At 55.9% G+C, this 18904-nt stretch overlaps 7 protein-coding genes across 7 annotated transcripts in view; 2 read left to right on the top strand and 5 right to left on the bottom strand.

Moving 5' to 3' along the window:
* Positions 1-2212, bottom strand: part of P884DRAFT_293637 (uncharacterized protein) — a gene marked incomplete at both ends in the record, with an annotated part of 2375 nt that extends 163 nt beyond the window's left edge. Inside the window, one exon of the mRNA XM_069444230.1 lies at positions 89-2212. Coding sequence (XP_069295694.1) covers positions 89-2212 — 2124 coding nt within the window. The remainder of the gene's footprint in view (positions 1-88) is intronic.
* Positions 2213-3141: 929 nt separating this feature from the next.
* On the bottom strand, positions 3142-4658 carry P884DRAFT_205910 (NAD(P)-binding domain protein; the record flags this gene model as incomplete). Its single annotated transcript, XM_069438685.1, has 4 exons — positions 3142-3220; positions 3352-4222; positions 4312-4551; positions 4628-4658. 4 exons carry the CDS (start codon positions 4656-4658, stop codon positions 3142-3144), a joined length of 1221 nt encoding a protein of 406 aa, XP_069295693.1.
* A 509-nt stretch (positions 4659-5167) lies between these two features.
* P884DRAFT_279297 (uncharacterized protein) lies at positions 5168-6277 on the bottom strand (the record flags this gene model as incomplete). Its single annotated transcript, XM_069443292.1, has 2 exons — positions 5168-5591; positions 5652-6277. 2 exons carry the CDS (start codon positions 6275-6277, stop codon positions 5168-5170), a joined length of 1050 nt encoding a protein of 349 aa, XP_069295692.1.
* A 2559-nt stretch (positions 6278-8836) lies between these two features.
* On the top strand, positions 8837-9097 carry P884DRAFT_205876 (uncharacterized protein; the record flags this gene model as incomplete). Its single annotated transcript, XM_069438682.1, has 1 exon — positions 8837-9097. A coding segment is annotated over one exon (261 nt), but the record flags the coding sequence as incomplete, so codon positions are not given.
* Positions 9098-10824: 1727 nt separating this feature from the next.
* Positions 10825-11618, bottom strand: P884DRAFT_279296 (uncharacterized protein; the record flags this gene model as incomplete). Its single annotated transcript, XM_069443291.1, has 2 exons — positions 10825-11201; positions 11258-11618. 2 exons carry the CDS (start codon positions 11616-11618, stop codon positions 10825-10827), a joined length of 738 nt encoding a protein of 245 aa, XP_069295690.1.
* A 1891-nt stretch (positions 11619-13509) lies between these two features.
* On the top strand, positions 13510-14849 carry P884DRAFT_56123 (uncharacterized protein). Its single transcript, XM_069445964.1, has 3 exons — positions 13510-13801; positions 13869-14212; positions 14373-14849. The coding sequence occupies exons 1-3, from the start codon at positions 13663-13665 to the stop codon at positions 14604-14606; spliced, it is 717 nt and encodes a 238-aa protein (XP_069295689.1). The 5' UTR covers positions 13510-13662; the 3' UTR covers positions 14607-14849.
* Positions 14850-15342: 493 nt separating this feature from the next.
* Positions 15343-18455, bottom strand: P884DRAFT_228100 (PUL domain-containing protein). Its single transcript, XM_069439707.1, has 3 exons — positions 18184-18455; positions 17017-18127; positions 15343-16952 (listed from the first exon to the last, which is right to left on the bottom strand). The coding sequence occupies exons 1-3, from the start codon at positions 18229-18231 to the stop codon at positions 15685-15687; spliced, it is 2427 nt and encodes an 808-aa protein (XP_069295688.1). The 5' UTR covers positions 18232-18455; the 3' UTR covers positions 15343-15684.
* Positions 18456-18904: the final 449 nt, after the last annotated feature.

The raw sequence follows: 18904 nt of genomic DNA, 5'->3' as shown, positions 1-18904 counted from the left end.
CCCCCCAAAAAAAAAAACCCAAATGCCTCTCTATTGTATCAAATCGGTGTAATAATCACCATCCAAACTTCTCCACCGCCACCCGTACCTTCTTCCCCCTCCCGATAGCATCCGCACACGCGTTCCTCACCGCTCGGTTCAGCCCGTCCGGCCCGGACACGACCACGCCGACCTCCCTCCCCTCGGCGGCGGCGGCGTCGATCCAACCTCGGACCATGCCCGCCACGTCCGGGCGCCCGGCCTCGGCCGTCGGCTCGGGAATCACCAGGTCCAGCCCCCGCCGGACGCACTCGTCCAGCTCCCCGCGCCGCGGCACCCACTCGCGATGCTCGCGCGCGTGCGTCACCCAGAGCAGGCGCACCGTCCGGTCCTCCCTGTCCTCCTTGTCCTCGTCCACATCGTCCCGGCCGCCCTCGCCGGAGCCGGAGCCGGGACGAAGCAGCGCCCGGACGAGCGGCAGCGCCACCGCGATCCCGCTGCCCCCCGCGACGAGCACCGCGCTCCCGCTCGCCCGCAGCATGCCCAGCGCGTGCGGCGAGCCGTACGGCCCGTCCACCCGCGCCGACACGCGCCCGGCCTGCCGCGAGAGGTGCAGCAGGTCCCGTGTGAAGCCCGCGTAGGCGCGGATCAGGAGCGTCAGCCGCGCCGGCCGCGGGGTCACAGCGGCGGCGACGGCGGCGGCGGCGGCGGTGGTGGTGGTGGTGGGAATGGGGTAGGCGGTTGGTGTTTGCCCTCCTTCCGGAGATCCTTCTCCCTCTCCACCTCCTCCTCTTTCTAGTTCTTCTCTTGTGTTTGTCCCCCGGCGCGGCTCCTCGTGGGGCCTCCCCGGCGCCGCGGAGGCGATGGTAAAGGGGTGCGCCTGCAGGGGCGACAGGGCAGGGATGGTTAGGAAGACGTGGTCGGTCGGGTGCCAGCCGTGGAGCACCGTCTGGCGGGTGAGGAAAGACGGACTCCGCCACCAGCGGCAGGACCGGCGCGGCGGGGAGGGAGGGGGTATGTCCCAGCGGGCCTCCAAGACCAGCGTGTCGCCGTCGAGGGGGCGCAGGTCCGCCTGGACGCGGGCGCTCTTGAGGCCGAGGCGCCAGACGAGGCGGTCGGCGAGGAAGATGAGCAGGGCGGCGGCGGCGTAGGGCCGGGCGGTCGGGTAGTGGAACCAGAGGAGGACGAGGCCCAGGGCCTGCAGGAGGACGTGGCTGGCGAGGAAGAGCTCGTACCACCGTTGGCGGAAGGAGGCGAGCGAGGTGAAGAAGAGGAGCTCGTAACAGACGAGCGCGCCGATGCCGCAGAGGATGATGGGGTGCGTGAAGTAGACGTAGGCGGAGCGCGAGGCGATCAGCCACTCGCGCGCGAGCAGGAACTGCCAGAGGAGCATGCTGACAAAGTGCAGGGCGGCCTCGAAGCAGAGCAGCTCGCCGACGCGGCGGTGGAAGATGTTGAGGGCCTCGTAGGAGTAGCCCGTCAGCCGGCGTAGCGGCTGGTTCTTGGCGCTGAGGAGGTAGAGCAGGGGCAGGTTGACGGCGAAGACGCAGCCGGTGCGGTCGGCGAAGATGAAGAAGAAGTCGGACCTCGTCGGGAGGTGGTACAGGTGGAGGAAGACGTTGATGGCCAGCCAGGCGAGGATAAAGAGCGACGTGCCGTTGGAGGGCAGAGTCCTGTTGATGACGGGTAGGGGAGCCGGTTGCCGTGTAAGCCAACACCTCACCGCCCTACTGATTCTGGCTGCCATCCGCGGCTTCGCTGTTGTCCGGTTCTGGCCGTTTCGGGTCAACAGGGGAATCCTCTCGATGTCGATATTGCCCTTGGCATCGGGAGGCGGAGTTGCGGTTCCGGCGATAGCGATGCTCGACAGAAGCCCAGCCGGAGGAGATGCCGTTCCATCAGAGGTGTCACCTCCCGGTGGCTGCCTCATCAGTCGCCGCCACTTCCTTTCGTCGCTTCGTGTTTCCGCCCAGTGCCACACCGCCAGCGCCAACACGATCAGGACGAGGACGACATTGTAACAGCGGATGATCGCCCGGGACTCATAAACCAAGTCGAGGAGCTGTTGGATGTATTCCACTTTCTCTGGGTCATTCGTCCAGTCGAGGTCGTCGTCGTCGTTGTCGTCGCCGCCGAGCGCGGTGAGCCCCGTCTTGCAGAGGCTGCGAAAAAATATTGGCAGTGCATCTTGCAGAGCACCCTGCATCCGTCGGCACGGCTCTGCGCGGTTCATGGCTGCCGGATGCGAAGCGGTTACAGCGGAGCCAGGACGAATGCTGGCGGCGGCAATGGCTGAGAGGAGAACGAGGGGAAATTGAGGGGTGCCTGGCGGCCGCGATGGTTACCCGAGATAGGATCTAATCAGATCATCTGATAACTTTAGACAGTGGAGACTCTGTATTGGCTCCGTTTGGCCGCCTGAGCAAGAAAGGAGGTGTTGCCAGACCCACCCTCTCCCAAGAGAAGTAGACGATGAAGTGGTTGGACCAGCACCCATTCAAACCGCGCATGTGAGCAGCGAGATCGGAGTGCGTTGATGTAAATTCCCAGGCCATCAGAGAGACAGCAGGCTTTGGACAGCATGTTTGCTGATAATACAATTTCTTGGACATGCTCGTAGGTGTGTAAAAAAAAAAAAAAAAAAGAAAAGAAAAGCTTGACATAGCGTAATTAATCTGTAAATAGCGGATCTAATTCCCTGGATGAAAACCAATGCTTCAGTCAGAATACCCATACTTAAGGCGCAATTGCTGGCGGGCAATTGCGGCGTCGCTTTTGCTTTTCGACATACCCAGAGATGCTTGGCCGCGGTCTGCTCGGCCTAGTCCGGCGCTGTTGCAGCTCCGGTCCGGGGTGTTGTGGAGAGACCGAAAATGTCCGAGGCTGACTACCTACTAAGTTCGGACCACTCCGGAGTTAGAACCTATCGGAACCTAAGCGGAGAACCGGTTCCCGTTAGGGAACCACGGCCAGAATGGTGGGCTATAAGGGCGCCCAAACTCCTCCAGGCCACAGTTAATTAATTATCATCACAGACGATCCACCCAACGACATCGTACATCGTAACAAGTTGACCTCGATATAATTACCACATGAAACCCATACAAACCATGCCACAGGTCAGCTCCCCCTTTAATTACACCCTCAGGGGATGGACATCGATTAATGCGTCTTGGGGAGCACTCTGGCCGCCTCGAGCTCGCCAAAGACGTCAGAGAACGCCTTCCACGTGTCCTGGTACCTGTTGAGTTTCCGTCAGCAAATCTCGACCTCGCCAGCCAAATATCCCTCCCCCAATCCCAGCTCATGGTTTTTTTTTCTTGGTTTGGGGTTGGGGGGGAATTCTTGGGAGCGGAAACGAGTGCAGCTCACCCTGTCCAGCCAGCCTCCCTGGCCTTGCTCATGCTCAGCACGATGTCGTAGTCGCGCCCGAGCTCAAAGTCGACAAACGCCCACGTCGCGCTGTCGAACGCGTCCTTCTGGAGGCCCTCTCGCTCCGCCAGCCTGTCCCAGGCCTCGCGGACGTCCTCCCTCCGGCTCCACTTGGCCAGGCTCACCGTCTGGTCCAGCGCGCTGCCCCTGACGCGCCCGACGAGCCCGGCCTCCTTGGCGGCGACGCTGATGGGAGGGGTGTCGCCCAGCTCGGTCCTGGCCTCGCAGCCGCTCGTGGGCGCCCCCGCCGCGGGGGGCCGGGAGAACTGATCCTCCCGGACGCGCGTGCCGAACCGCCTGGCCAGGCGCGGCCACAGGTCCTGCCAGCTCTGGGCGTCGCCGTCGGCCACGTTGAAGGCCTGGTCGGCGGCGCGGGGCTCGAGCGCGGCCCACTCGCAGAAGCGGGCGTGCAGCCTCGACGACGTGAACGTGTCGAAGCGGGTGTAGAAGGCCGGCGAGCCAGGGAAGGTCAGGCCCTCGTCCGGCGCGAGCTCCCGGCTCACGACCGCGTAGAGGCCGATGCCCGTGGCCAGGTTCATAAAGTTGCCCTTGGCGAAACCGATCACGTCGTTGGGATACGTGACGGTCCAGTGGATGCCCCGGTGCTTGGCGCAGAAGTCGTGGAGGATGGTCTGCTGGCGATAGTAGAAATTGGGCGGGAACGGGTCCGACGTGAGCCAGGGGTCGGTCTCGAGGAGCGGGTTCTTGGGCTGCCCGAGGTGCACGCCGTACTGCTTAGCGCCGGTGACGAGGAGGATGCGCTTGGTCTTTGCGTGAGAAACGGCCGAAAGGAAGTTGGAAAGCATGTCGCCTGCCTGGGACGTTAATTAATGTCTTCTCTCTTGTTTAATTACGGAAGGGGCTTCCAACAGAGTCCAAGAACAAAAGGCGCCTAATTACCGTTCACCTGCCAATTCTCCTGCTCAGTGTCCTTCTGGAGATAGGCAGCGAAAAAGATGTACTCGGCCTCGACGCCCCGCAGGTCTTGGGCCATCTGGTCGGCCGAGCTCAGGAGGTCGATGTGCTTGGGCACAACGTTGGGCGGATACTCATCCTTCTTGCTGCGGGAGAGGGCATAGATCGTCTTCCATTTCTCCGGACTCTTTGCCAGCTGCTTCACTATTTCTCGACCGAGAATGCCTAATTAAGCGGCGTGAGTGATCATAGGGCTCGATTTTCGGGGGTGAGAATATTATCATGCGAAAAGAACACTCACCTGTGGCGCCGACTACGATTGCGGATGCCATGTTGGAAACCTAGTTGGCAATGACTATCTGCGGCACGTTGAAGAGTTTGTTGTTAGCTTCAGAGCGAACCTTCAATAATTTCGCTTGATTGCCCGGGATTCAAGGTTCCTTGTGGTCCAGATCTGAATTATAATTAAGGAACAGAACGGATGACGTCAAGTTGACCACAATCTGCGCCAATGCAACACTCCCACAAAGATGGAGGCATCATCTCTCCTGAAATATTGGTGCTACCAAGTTTACGCATTGGACTGATGTTTGATCAACTAGGACTTTGAGATTCCATCCGGTTAGCGCCCATCACTTCGGAACATAGCAAAGCACAAGGATAGAGAAAATAAACATCTGGGGCCCCATGGCTCGCGTGATTGAAAACATGAAAAGAAGAGGGCGGCGAAGAGGGCCATAGAGTCATTATTATGTATTAGTAAGTAGTATTCAAGTTCATATCCGTGGGTATATCCTGTTTCTATCCGTGAGTGCAACCAACACGGCGGCGCCGTGGAAAGTCACTGTAATATGGCAAAGCACCAATCACTGGCCGCCTGATGTGCCTTCTTGAGGTCCTTCTTCATATAGCACCGGTGGTTGGCCCCTTCGTCCCCATCTAGGTAACCCCATGCACAACCCGTGCACTGGTCGAATGAGGCACAACTGTTCATGCAATCAGCCATGCTGTCGGTCCAGGCCTGGGCGAGATCCGCGGCACCGCTGCCGCTGTAGTCGACACCACACACTCGAAGGAAACTCTTGGTGGAACCGGGAACGTGATAAATAGTGTTGTTCAGCGCAGGGCAATCCGAGTTGTAGGTCGGTCGAGGAGCCGGCGGCGACCCGGTCGTGGTGTCTGCCGAGGCTCCGGTGCCCCCGGGAGTTATGGTGGGAGCTTCTGTTGGGACAGGGCTCGTGTTCGGTCCCAGCTCAGGTATTGAACTACGGCGCCGTCAGAAACACCAGCAGTGAGGAAATCGATATATGTTCGTATATGCAAACCTTGAGGGCGTATCCGTGGGTTCTGCCGCTCCTCCTCCCTTTGCCTTCAGGCCCACGCCCAAGCCGACCCCAACGCCAACGGCGACGCCGATCAATATCAAGGCACCAGCCGCGAAGATACCCCAGAGTGCCTTCTTTCTGGCCGTGGGTGATATTACTAGGCTGTTGCTGCCGGCATCGACACTCCAGCCTGCCGCCTCACCAAGGTTTAGAGGCCTCTGGCTGTAGTCGCCATCGCTTCGTATTGTCCCCCCACCGGCCGTCGAGCTGTCTGTGAAGGCGGCCGGACGCGGTCCCCCATGGCCCACCCGCTTCTCTGGGGACTCATCCTCGGGGGGCGTCGGGGTTGGTTCGCGGTAAAACGTGTATCCGGCGAGGTTGGCGTCACTCTCGCCGTCGACCTCCCTGTTGTTCTTCTTGTTGTCCCAGTACACCGACGGCAGGGCGGCGGAAGATGCGGCGGCGGGAGACCTGTCGCGTCGCGGTGTTGGCTGATAGATCCTGGAGCTGGCCAACGACTCCGCCCCGGCGAAGCGAACCCTCTGCAGATTGTCGTCGTTGTTGCCGTCGTCGTGGCTGCGCGGAAGCGGGTGGGACGGGGATCCCCTGTGCGCCGATGGGTCCATGATTCGAGTCAGAGCCGGGGTTCCATCTCCGGGGCCTATTCTCGGTAGTTACCCCGCTCCGTTCCGTAGCCGAGGCTGGTCAAGCGGACGATGTTTCTCGTCGGCGGAAGTCAGTCGGTTCGGCGCGGTGACGCGGTGCAAGTTTGCTCGAGAGGAGAAGAGACCGAGAGAGAGGGGGGGAAGGGGGAGAGCTTGTCAAAGCAACAAAACAAAAATGGTCCAGAACATTGTATGTAACCTTGGATGTCAGCGCTGATGCGTGCGCCGCCAAGGCCCCCGTCGCTTTTCCTTAGTACAAGAGCTAGATCCCGGTCACTGCAATTTCGCGAAATTGGCATCGCGAATGCCGCGCTTTGACCCATGCTGGGCCGGGTACCATCGCAGATCACCAGGTAGGGGTCTCTTCACGTCCTACTACTAAGACGGGGGAAGTCCATAGTTAACTTAGCTAGAAGGAAGGAAACAATCGCACCCGATGGCGGCTCAGCAGCGGCGCTGCGGGCACGGTGTCCTTTTTGCGCGGCACAGTTCTCTGCAGATCGCTACTATGTAATTACATCTTCATGTTCTCCTTTGACATCCATGTTGCAGTTGCTGCTTGACCAGGGTGAAGATGATCACGTTCATCCGCTACCCGAGCCGCGAGGGGACTGTGTTGGTCAGTTTTTGGTTCAGTTCGCCGGTTTCCCTTCCTTGGGTTGCCAAGGGCGCAGTTGCCTAACCCAGCCAAGCGCCAAAGGATTGATTCGCCGCCATTGAACGCGCCACCGTTACTCCATACAGAATAGTCCTTCCAGGTTCGGCGCCTGTTCCGAAATATCGGAAGTCGGAAAATAGTGCACGGACTACATACAGAATAACTATCCGACAATCGGTGTTGCACCCTAGTAGTTATTAATACAGATACTGGCCTTTGTATTGAGAGGCTGCTGGTTAACAGAGACAAGGTTTTAAAGACCAATCTAGACCATTACCATGTTAGGAATCAAGCATGTTAATGTTAAAGAGTAGTCGTGAGTTTGGAATTTGAGGAGTGACTAGGGAGTGAAAGTACCTAGGTACCCGACGGATGGACGGATGGAAATGGTGTTGTGGAGTGAGTGGTGGCGTTGGGTGGCAGAACGGAAATGCTCTGTCCCAGGATAGAGGTGCAATCAGGCAACTTGTTATCGCCGAACTACGTAAAGGCGGCCATATCACACTTTTTTCAATCTACGGATTACAGCCAGATGAGCCTCGAGGAAGAGCTAGCCGATGACAACTGATAATTAAGGAACCATGGTGGTTGGGTCTTGTGGTGCGGTGTTGATCAGCACGCACGGGGTTGCGCTTTGAGAAAAGACGCGACACGAATGATGTAGATGACTCGGTCGGGAATGTTAGATTTGGCTCAAACAAGCGGACGACCGCTATCAGCGAAACCAAGCACACGCCTCATCAAGCTCTCAATTGTACCCTTTGACCGTGCGAGTCGCCCCAACCGTTATGACCATCACCGGAACAAGAAGTTTGTACGTTCCTAAGTACTAATTAAGCTAGGAAGGCCAGTCCTCCAATAAGAACAAGAAACCGAAATCACTCCGGCCATGTCCATTCATAACCTTGAAGTAAGCACTGCGGCTACCTTAGGGCAACGTTCTAGAAAATGCCGCCTTCAAGAATTGTCTCAAAGGCAAGCGCTCAGTACCCGAAAAGGAATCTTCCGGACGTCGGGTTCGTTTCTCGCTGGAAAACTTGGCGGATGCTGCAAATCAATAGCGGATCTGGTGTAACGCACCACTGAGCTGGGGCAAGTGTCAATCTCGAGCGTTGGAGTCATTATTAATTCAACATTGAGTTAGTGAAGATACAAAAAAAAAAAAAAAAACCAGAAAAGAAAACAAAAAAGAAAGCACAAAGCTATGCCAGCCTGTGTCATTGGCGGGGGAGGGGGTTGCCATTACGCGCTTGCCGCAGTTCTGGTGGTTGGTACCTAGACTTCGAGCTTACACAACCGCTGATGCGATAGTACCTAACACGTCGGGATACGTCCGCCCAAATGGTGCAATCCTCGGCGAGGCGCACATGGGGTATGTACCCGCCCCTTGCTCGGGCTCCAATTTAGAAGTGCCGTTAACTTTCCGACACTATCTCCAGATCTGCCGTTACACAGCTTGCCGCCTAAAGCCCGCACTACATAGGCACTTTAGTCGCGTCTCTCTCGAGTTGTATAAGTAGGGTCGGGCTCAGTCACGAGGTGCGCTTCAACCTTGCCAGCATGCTACGGCCATGGCGGAACTTGCAGGCACGTAGCACAGTTCATTGGTCGGTGATTCGAGCCCAACTCGAGGGTAGCCATGTGGCTCCCGTGTAGAGGACAACGAGCAACGAAAGCACCCGGCACCCCCACGACTTCCCAAACAACTATTAATCTTCTCTCGCCCTTGGCATGTGTTTCAGATTCCTAGGCAACTGTAAGCCTCCGATCCACCCAGGCACACAAGCAGAGGGCCAGACCTCATTAGTAATGCAGCCAAAATCGCCCATCCCCGGACATATTACCGAAAGCCATCACAGCACAGCAACATGACCAAGCCAAAGTCGAGCAAAAAGAAGTCCGATTCCGACAGGCACAAGGAGAAGACCAAGACCTCAGCCCCAAGAGGCGGGGGCAACAAAGACAGAGATAAAGATCGGACAGGGAAGCCAGAGTCCTCCTCGAAGGGGAGGGATAATGAACCATGGCGATACCCATGCATGTGTATCTGCAGATGCCAAGGCCTGGCCGCCGTGGCGTACTCCTGCTGTCCCAACTGCAGACTGGGTATCCACAGGACGTGAGTAATTACATACCATGAAATCCTTGCAGCAAGCGGTAAAAAGGGATGGGTAATTAAAGGAACTGATCGCTGACCAGAACTTAGGAGAGACTGTTAGAATTATATCCTCATCTTTCCTCCTCTTCATCACATTTTCCCTGGGGCATGGTTGGTAACTGCGATCACCTACAATCCGGGAGCATGGTTCAAGCATTGTTCATCTTGGCAATCTAACTTTCATGGAAAAAAGGCGGCATTGGGGAAGAGGACACGTTCAGTTAGCGATTTAGATTTGGATTATTTTGGACATGTGTCATGGTTCTGAGATCACCAGATGATACCTGAGTTACGCCAGGTTTTTTTTTCTCAACTTAATTGGATGGATTCGTTGATTTATACACCTACATGGTTCACAAAGCGATATATCTCCGCCTCGTGACAGAGGTGGCGTAGAATCGATCCGTCACGCAGCAATAAGTCGTCGATATATGGTCTATATGGAGGGATCTATTAATGAAATGGCCTCACCATCTCACTTTTGGTGAGTAGCGTGTATGGGAATATGTACAAGCCCTTGCTTTGACTTTCAGCCAAATACATAATGAATCACAAGATACACATAATTGCAACTCGACCACGCGGCTTCCCTAAACATGGCCTGGTCGAGTCGCACACAGCTCAGCAGTAACCACAGGAGTCATGTGGTTCACCTCGGAGTTGGGCACCAGATGGGAGGTAAACAAAGCAGAGAGCGACCGTAATAGGAGGCAGATCGCCTATAAGAATCTGGTCCGCCTCGAGACCCTATACATTGGTAATTAATTAATTCAACCACCAGAGCCAATCCGCGGAAGGAGAATCGGTTCTCTAATTAAACCCTCGAACAATTTCTCAAACTCACCTCTCCGCAACCCTCCCGCATCCATCGAACTAAATACACATCAAGACCAACGGAGATGGTAGGCTACAATACCGAATCCAGCACCAGATATGAAGTTGGGAGCGAGGACGAGGAAGAGAAGAAGAAGCGAGGAGAGCGCAAGAGCAAGGACGGGAGGCGAGGAGACCGCCGAGGGAGCGACGAAGACGACAAAAGAGACAAGGAGAAACAGAAAAGCAAGAAAAGGAAGTCAAAATACAGGTGCATGTGCCTCTGCTGGTGTCACAGCAAGGTGGATAGGCCCAACATGACGTGCCGCGACTGTGAAAAAGGGAAGCATAGGAGAAGGTGCGGAGTCCCGTATCTACCGAAACATCAGTCCCCTTATTATAGCCTCGAGTATGCTGACCATGGGTCGTAGGATCGATTGATTAGCCGCCAGACGTGACACACCGGCGATGGAAGGTTGGGTTCAGGAAGGAGGATCATTCGCGTGAAGTGTGAGCTGGAAGGGCCACCAGATTGGGTCGGTACCGTGAATAGGATAGGAATAGATAATTATTCGATCATGGCGCTTTTGCGAGACTCGCTTGGCCGGTTCCTGGCTGCTCGGTCCTAGAACAACAACCGCGTAAAATCCAAGCGCAGCGGTTCGCTTTAAATGTTGACCTAGCTAATTAATTATCAGGCAATCCTTGTGACCTTCCTTCGATCCTGCCCTGGTATTGCTCGGGGATATGTAATTATTCTCGAACCACTGGGCTTTACAGTTGCGTCGTTGAATAAGGTACCTTAGTATATCAAGCACGAGAGGATCACCAGGCAAGAGCAACAGTGTGAAGCCACCAGGAGGTGCGGGATGGCCTTGTTCAACTTTCGTCCTTTTTCCAATACATGACAGTGCTTGAAAACATGTAATCAAGGTCAGGAAATGGATATTTATCATAGGTTTCGTCCATCGTAGTATACGCAGCGAGCGGGTTATCCGCCGTTGAGCCTTGATGGACGACCTTTTCCCATTCTTCCAAGCTAGCTCCGACGTAGATTGCTGGGAGCGTTGCCAAGGCTTGGTTATAGATGTCGAGCTCCATATGGATACCAAATAACAGCGTGTTCCCATCCACCAAGGAGAACCCGGCAGGGCTCTCGACAGCATCGATACCCAGTTTTGCGCAAAAGTCCTTGTCTGTTTGAGTGAACCGAGGCTCTTGAATTACGCACTTGATTTCTTGGCCACTCATAGTTTCTACATTCTGGTCAGCAACGACTCGACTCGTTGAGAAGACCAAAAGGAGCCCTGACTTAGATGGTCAACAATGTAACAGAAGGCGGCTGTCTGCATGTGGGCAGTCTTCCTTGCTTTGACGCTCCCGTTGCTTGGTTCGTACGGACCGGGTCCTAAGCAAACGGCCTTCGTGATGACAGGGCGGCATGGCTTGTCCGAGGCCAGCTCGAGAACTTGTCGTAGTTGGCCCCGCCACTCGATTGATTGCCAGTCCTTGGCCGCTGCTTCGTGGTACTTCCAGAGATCATCAACGGAGAGCTCGGGGTTGGGATTGGGCCGAATGCCGTCGGATAATGAGTCTGCCGCTCCATGTATTGAAGCAGGTATGTTGCGCAAACGGCCGCGTCTGCGCTTGACCTGATTCCACTCCGTCTCCATGGCGGCGGATGCAACAACAGATGGTTGGGCGAATGAAGTGAATGGTAAAAGAAGAGCTCTTCGGTGAAAGGTGAATATCAATTGGCAATTCCCGGGTCTGTTCTGCATAGGCCAATCAATTCAATGCCATCGTTTGCTGTTTCTGTTCCTCAACAATGACATTTCTTGAGTTTGAGGCAGAGCTAGGCTTGTTTGTATTCACCAAACATCAGTTCTTCTGGTTAAGAAATTTGGCGGGGCAGCAAGCTGATAAGGACACTGATAGGCAGAACTGGAGTCACCGCCTGCTTGTTTTGGCGGCCAAGCACGGATTCAGGTCCCAAGTCTCCACCCACTCACCAACTACGGATTAACTTGTGGGGAGGGTCGGTCCGCGTCCCCGCTGTTCCTTAGCTTCGCAGCTGCTTCCACTTCTCCTTCGCTGCCTTCACCGAGTCGACCAGCACGGCAACGAATGATCGTCTGCGCCTACAATCTCATTCAGGACCCATGACTCTGCACGGTACTAGCATCGCAAAATAAGGTATCATGGAGAAATAGTTTTGCTAAAAACGAATGCCGATTCGTGTGGCGGGTGCCCTGCGTGCGCTTTGCAATGAAGCCTGCACCTGAACCTCAACCACTTGCTGCGCCGCGATGCGCCTCAGCACCTGAAAACGCCGAGTCCATCGTGCATGTAAGTACGTCCGTACAGTAATTACACACATATAGGACGGTTCCAGACACTTTCGTCTGCGATGCATACATTCTGAATCGCGTACTTTGAATGTACGGAGGTACTTCTGGATGGAACTTGGGATCAAAGTTACGCAGAAACTGTGTATGGGCGGAAGACTGAGCTTGAAGCAGGACCGCTCGCAATTGCCCGAGGGGTTGCGGCACATCATTCCTTTCCAGGTTGGGTGTCTCGGCGCTTAACGGTGCAACAAGGTTGGGCGGGGACCTTACTGGGGTGGAGAGCGGCTTCAGGACCAGATGTGACTGGTGCCGACCTTCAGCCGTGCAACCGCCGGAACCTTGGCATCCTGTTGTCTTGCGCTGTCCCTGCGATCTCAAGCAGCGAGTTCACCATTTCTACCTCGACATAATTGGGACTGTCAAGTTAGACACCAACGCTGTCCTGCGCATTAGCATCTAGAAAAAATGACTTTCAGAACATGAAACTTACACACTACACGGAATACCAGGTGCGCACAAAGCCGGCGCTCGTCAAAAGTTGAGCGGGTTAGGTGGTTCAAGTGGTTTGCTCTCTGCTGGTGGCGGAGAAGCCTTTTGGCGAGGTGATTGACCTGCAATCGCGCTCAGCACAGCGGCTCACTCACAGCCAAGCGGCCAAAGGCGGCCGCCCATTGGCCAGGGGGGAGCATCGGGTGACAGGGGGCGGGAGCACCGGCATGCATAGCTCTCGCTTCTGCAGGCCGTTTGCTTTCTGTGAGTGGTCGAGTTGATGGCAAGCATGCTGCTGCCAAAAGACTCGTCGAAATTGGGTGTGTGGGCGGGTGTTTCTTGTCTGCAGGCCGAAAGGAACGCTCGACCCATGGGCCCTTGCCGGAGCTGTGCGGAGGGGGGCGTCTGCAACAATGATTCGAAAAGTCACTATTCCCGGGCGGCTGGAGGGAGGGGAATTGATTGAAATGAATCGATTGCAGCGCATGCTGCGGTCACTAGATATCACCCTCCGCAGCCCAGCAACGGGTGCTCCCTCTCCCTCCGTATTCCTCTTTTTCGAATTCGCCATATGCCAAGAGAAGTTCCTTTGACATCAAGCCCGGAATATCTTCGAGTCTTGTTGTCTAAGAAGACTCTGGCTGCGCCCAAGCGAATCCCGTCACTTACGAGTCACACGCGGCACCCACGGAGATCAGAGACCGGCGAGGCGCGTTGACCGGGGGATTACGTCTTGGCCATATCTGAGGAACAAATACAAGAGGGAAGATATTAACAGAGAGGAAGGAGCCGTTTGGGAGCGATCCGAGGGATCTTGGGGATCTCTCTCCCTCTTCGCCCACCACAGTTGCTCGATCACACACACAAACCCCTCACCATGTTTTCATCAACGCTTCTCGCCGTCGCCAGTGCGGCGCTCGCGTCCGCCCACACGGTCATCACATACCCTGGGTGGAGGGGCGACAACCTGATCACAAACGAGACGTTCCCCTACGGCATGCAATGGATGTATCCATGTGAGTGCCTCTTAGACAAACCCTCTGCTCTCTCGTGGGCTTTTTTTTTCTGACAAGTCTTCACAAGGCGGCGGCATGCCCACGACCACAAACCGCACCTACTGGCCCACGACCGGCGGCGCCATCGCCTTCCAGCCGGGCTGGTTCTCGGGCCACGCGACCGCTTTCATCTACGTCAACTTGGGGCTCGGCAACATGGGCCCCGAGTTGGCGCCCGAGCTCGCCGGCCCGCCCAACATGAGCCACCCGATGCTCCCACCCTTCCAGATCCTCGGTCCCTCCAAGAACCCCTACCCGGGTACCGTCTGCCTCCCGCAAGTCCCCATGCCCCAGAATATCACCGTCAAGCCCGGCGACAACGCCACCATCCAGTTGATCGAGACGGCGGTGCATGGTGCCGCGCTGTATTCCGTACGTCGTCGCACTCACCCCTCCGGGGAAAGAACTCTCCCCCACTCACCTTTAATTTTTCTCTTTCTTTCTTTCTTTCCTTTCTTTCTTTTCCCCCTTTCCCTCTGATCTGATCTGAACAAGAGAGTGCTGACACTTACTTGCCCCGCCGGCCGAACAGTGCGTCGACATCACCTTCGCCGAGCCCGGTGACCCGCGCATCCCGCTCGTCAACGAGACCAACTGCTTCAACAGCACCGACATCGGCGTCGCCGACATCTACACCCTGACGCTGCGCGAGTCCGGCCAGCAGACCACCCTCGCGGCCGGTAACGCGGCGTCGCGCAGCCTTGGGACCTTGGCGCACTGGGCGTACGCGCCCGTCCTGCTCGGCGGGCTGCTGGCGCTGCTATGATCGACTGATGCGCGCGCGCGCGTGAGGGAGTCTCCGCAGCAGCCAGGGGATGGTGGAGAATGGGAGGTTAGAACGGCGTAGTTTCGCTTCTTGGTCGGGGGCTTGTTTCGTGGCTGGGCCAGGCCTGTGTACTGTAATCCGTACATGTTTTTTTTCTTCTTCTATCACTCTTGGGGGAAACGGCGTTTGGACCCGGTGCGGTTTGTGTGATTCCTTTGGGCATATATCCGACCAGGAGGTCAAGTCTCAATTCTTCCTCTTTTGGCCTCGGTTCATGACAACATCTGCTTTGTTTCACAATGTTTTGTCGCGAAATACAAGGTCGATGTTCGAACGAGGCAACTCAGTTCCCATGTCCTTGGTGTCCGCCTGACATCTCTCATGCTCATCCTAAGATATTATTACTAATTATAAACAAAAAAAAAACCGGAGAAAGAATAATGGCTGACCGTCCGTGTTAGAGACTCATCAGGAGGAAGCGGTTAATGTGTCGACGCGGAGATGGAGGTCAATCACCGTTGCAAGCGGCAAATGAAGCACTTCGGGGGCGCCAACAGATCGAACGATTTTCCCGGGCTATCACCATCCTTTCAAGCTCCGCTGAACGCCTATCGAGATTTATTGACTCTAACAATGTAATGATAGTTCGCTGGCTAGGGTCGCGCGTGCTTTGCCCTGCTTAAACAGCAAAAACTGATGTTGAAGTCGCCCTTGGTGGTGAGAACCCTTTGTCACTCATGATGAATGGCGAGTTTGAGAAGGGGATACCGTCTCACGCTCTTTTCCTCAGCTATCTATGCTTCATAGGCTAGGTAATGTTGCGTCAGGCACCCGCAACTCCATGGCCACCTACAACGACGTCGGGTGCGAGATCGTTCGATGCGCGCTTTCGGAAGCAAGATATACACACCAACTCGGGACTCGCCAAGGCTCACGAATCGTGTCCATTCCGAGTATTTGGACAAGCGTAATGGTAGTCGAGGCCGCAGCCAGCCAAAGGTTGACCCGTTGCCATATATACATCACAAACCAATGCCCTGTGTCCCTACCCTCTTCTCCGTTCACAGGCAGGAACCCCTCATTGCTTCAGATACCCCAAGCACTCCTGCGCAAGCGCCTTGATCCTCGCCTCACCGGACTTCTTCGCCGCTTCGCCTATCGGCTCCCCAACCTCCAGCGTCTTGGCCAGGTCGAGCGCGTCGCCGCCCATGGCCAGCAGCATACCCAGTGTCATGAGCGCGCGGAAGAGCACTTCCGGGTCGTTCTGTCGACGAATGACCGCCTCGGCGACCTGGTAGAGTTGCATCAGCAACTCAAGGTCGACCGAGCCCTTCTCGTTTAGTGCCAGGCAGGTGAAGTTGAACGATGCCGACGTGACTGCAATCTGCAAGTTGAGATTGTCCGCCCCGATGGGCCCGCCTTGATCACCTTCTACTCCCGCAATACGCGCGATCAGGCTGATGATGGCAGTCGCTTCGGCGGCGGCAAGCTTGCGACCTTCCGCCGTGGCAAAGAGGTTGGTTACCGTGCGCAGTGCCATCATGACGTTGTTGATATTCAGCTTGGAAGCGTCAAAGCTCGCGATCAGTTCGGTCAGCGGGGTGTCGGTAGACGGGATAGGATCTTGAATGTCGAGGGCGCCCCTAAGGGCGATGCTGACTACATTGCCGTACTTGCTGTCGCCGAGCGATGCCGAACCCGGCCACGCCACGAAGCAGCGGAGAACGTCGAGGGCGGGGAGGCGGTCGCCGTATGGCCACTGCGTGATGAGATTATAGACGCTCCGCTGGGCTTCGAGGAGCGCTGGCGGGCTGGTCTTTTGGATCGGCGAGCCCATTGTCGTTTTGAGCACCGCCTCAAGACGGTTGACCCCGTCGGGATTCATTGCAATGAGTTTGTTTCCAGCCAACAGATGCTTCTCGTTAAGACTTTTGAGCTTCTTCGTAACCGGTTCCCACTTGGCCTGCGTGAGAGCGAGGTATTCTCTATATGGTAAATACTTCTTAGGTTGTGTCGTCTGGCCAGGCTGAGACTGTGAGCTGGTTCCGAATGAGTCGGCCGGCGGAGCTTCCGCGGTTTGGCCAATGGTCGCGCCCTTGGTGTTGGTTATGATGAACTTTGCGACTTCATCGATGTATGATATGGGGAGCTGGTTATCCCCCAGAAATTTGGTTGCCGCTTCGTATGGGTTTTCTGACAGGTTGTACGGCAGCTTGAGGGGTGGCTTGCCCTCTTCAATGTCTACATCGAAGACGTAGTCGTATTCTCGGCCATTGTACTGAACCTTCCGCCCACTGCTGCCGGTAGAGTCCACCACGGTCCCGACATGGACCCATCTCTGCTCACCTGTCGATAATGGTTAGAAGGCGACAGCCCTGAATATAGACAGTGTTACTGAGTTAAGTCTCACCTAATGACCACTGATAGGCCCCGATGCTGCCATCGTCTTCGAGTACCGTTGTAACTTGGCCGTCCTTCTTTCCTGGGTGGTTAAGAAGCCATGATTTTGGGTTCAGCCGCTCTTTGTTGATCGAAGGACCGAGCTGCTGTTGCGGGATAGCAAACGACCGAACCAGTTCTTCAAAGTGGGACAGCGTCTCGGGCGGTGCTGTGCGATCAGCGTTGCGGGTGAAGACGCGAACCACATTGTCGCTGGCCCCCGTAACGATGTCTCCGTTTTCAGGGCACACGGCGACGGACCAGACGGAAATGGCGGGGTGTGTTATTGTCTGAATACACTCCGAACCCCTCCAGACCCGAAGCGTTCGGTCCTCCCCGGCGCTGACAATCTCGCTCGTCGGCAGGCAGGCGAGAGAATATATGAAGCTATCGTGGCCGTGAAGGGCGCCCACTTGTGTCCCATTCATTTTCCACAGCTGAATTATGCCATCATTGCCGGCACTTGCAAAATCGGCCCCGCTCGGGTGACCCTTGATACCTCCAGGAAGCCTGCACAGCGCGCGAACAACAGAATTGGTGCTCAGAGTGCGGCGAGGCTCAACCTCACCGTTTCCATTAACCTGCCGAAGGTCGAAAATACGAATATAAGTGTCGGCGCTGCCGGTGATGACCGTGTGTTCGTCGTAGGCCAAGACGGCCCAGACGCTCTTGACCTCGCCCGCGTGAACAAGTTGGGCAGAGATCTGCCACTTCTCTGTATCCCAAACTAGCGCTTTCCCGTCCCAGCTTCCGGATACAACGTATGCTCCACGGGATGATGTGTCGAGCGCGCAGACATTGTGGCCGTGCCCGATAAGAAGACGGTCGGCATTGTCAGTTGTGGTCAAGGTTGGTCGCTTCGCTTCAATGATGGCATCCTGCCCGGCAGAAAGAATGAGGCCCTCGGGCCAGGCAGAAGAAGCACGGAGAAAGGTGAGGGAGTTTATGTAGCCGTGACCCTGGCTCGTAATGGTGGCTTCGAATGCAGGAGGTTTGTCGGCAGTCTTGCGCCAGAGACGGACTGTTTGATCGCGGGAGCACGAGAGAACCGTATTTGCTGCCGGGAAGCAAACTGCGCGGACCTAATCATAGGGAGCTTAGCTTATGCACCGCGGTCATGTAAACGCGCGAAACCTACATCTGCATCGTGGCCCTTCAGCTGGGCTGAGAGCTTGAAGTCCGGCATCGCGGTCGAGTTCCGCAAGGCGGCCTTGGTGCTCAAGGGCGGGGTAATCGAAGAGAATCAAGAGACTGCGGGGGAGACCAAAGGCCACCACAAAGGAACGGCAGCAGACCTGGCGCAGCGTGGAGGAGCTAGCGCAGTTATCGTTGAGTAGTCGCCAGACACCTGCGGCGACAGGTCGAGCTAGGATGTGAATTTGTCAGGCGCAGCAAGCAAGATGGAACGACCTGGAATGGCTGTCACGGTGTTCGGGGGATGACGATGGGGAGCTTCCAGAAAGTGGGGTCCTAACCGGTACAGAGTCCACTAGCAATGACCCCACGTCTTGCCGTGGTACATACGTCCTGTAATCCGTACATACCGGACGCACTTAAGGTACTGTATGTACAAGACCTTAGATATAGTACCTGCCTTGAGCAGGAGGGCAGAGGTTTTGCACATCACCAAAAATAATCCGTACCCGTATCAAACGTGCCAGGAAGAACTTGACCTCTGAACGGTTACATCGTCTTTCTTTCCTTTTTTTTGTTGCTACATGCTCATGATCAATAAGTTTCCTTGGAAGATTGACGGAGCCACAGTGGCAGAATCGCGAAGCAATGCAAAGTGCCAAATTATAGCATGGTGTACTAGCTCTATCCACGGGTTGGATGTCGAAGACGGATTTGCAAAGTCA

This window comes from Thermothelomyces heterothallicus, assembly GCF_042370625.1.
Source record: "Thermothelomyces heterothallicus CBS 202.75 unplaced genomic scaffold P884_scaffold_20, whole genome shotgun sequence".
NCBI classification, from domain to species: Eukaryota; Fungi; Ascomycota; class Sordariomycetes; order Sordariales; family Chaetomiaceae; genus Thermothelomyces; species Thermothelomyces heterothallicus.
Note: the sequence above shows the minus strand (reverse complement) of the source record. Positions and strands in the feature narration are given on the sequence as shown.

Excerpts from the sequence above, each read along its gene's own strand:
- P884DRAFT_56123 (XM_069445964.1), top strand. The coding sequence starts at position 13,663 with ATGTTTTCATCAACGCTTCTCGCCGTCGCCAGTGCGGCGCTCGCGTCC. Across the intron at positions 13,802-13,868 it reads CATGCAATGGATGTATCCAT|GCGGCGGCATGCCCACGACC; the intron begins GTGAGTGCCTCT and ends AGTCTTCACAAG. Across the intron at positions 14,213-14,372 it reads ATGGTGCCGCGCTGTATTCC|TGCGTCGACATCACCTTCGC; the intron begins GTACGTCGTCGC and ends CCGGCCGAACAG.
- P884DRAFT_228100 (XM_069439707.1), bottom strand. The coding sequence starts at position 18,231 with ATGCCGGACTTCAAGCTCTCAGCCCAGCTGAAGGGCCACGATGCAGAT. Across the intron at positions 18,128-18,183 it reads TGAAGGGCCACGATGCAGAT|GTCCGCGCAGTTTGCTTCCC; the intron begins GTAGGTTTCGCG and ends CCCTATGATTAG. Across the intron at positions 16,953-17,016 it reads GGCCTATCAGTGGTCATTAG|GTGAGCAGAGATGGGTCCAT; the intron begins GTGAGACTTAAC and ends CATTATCGACAG.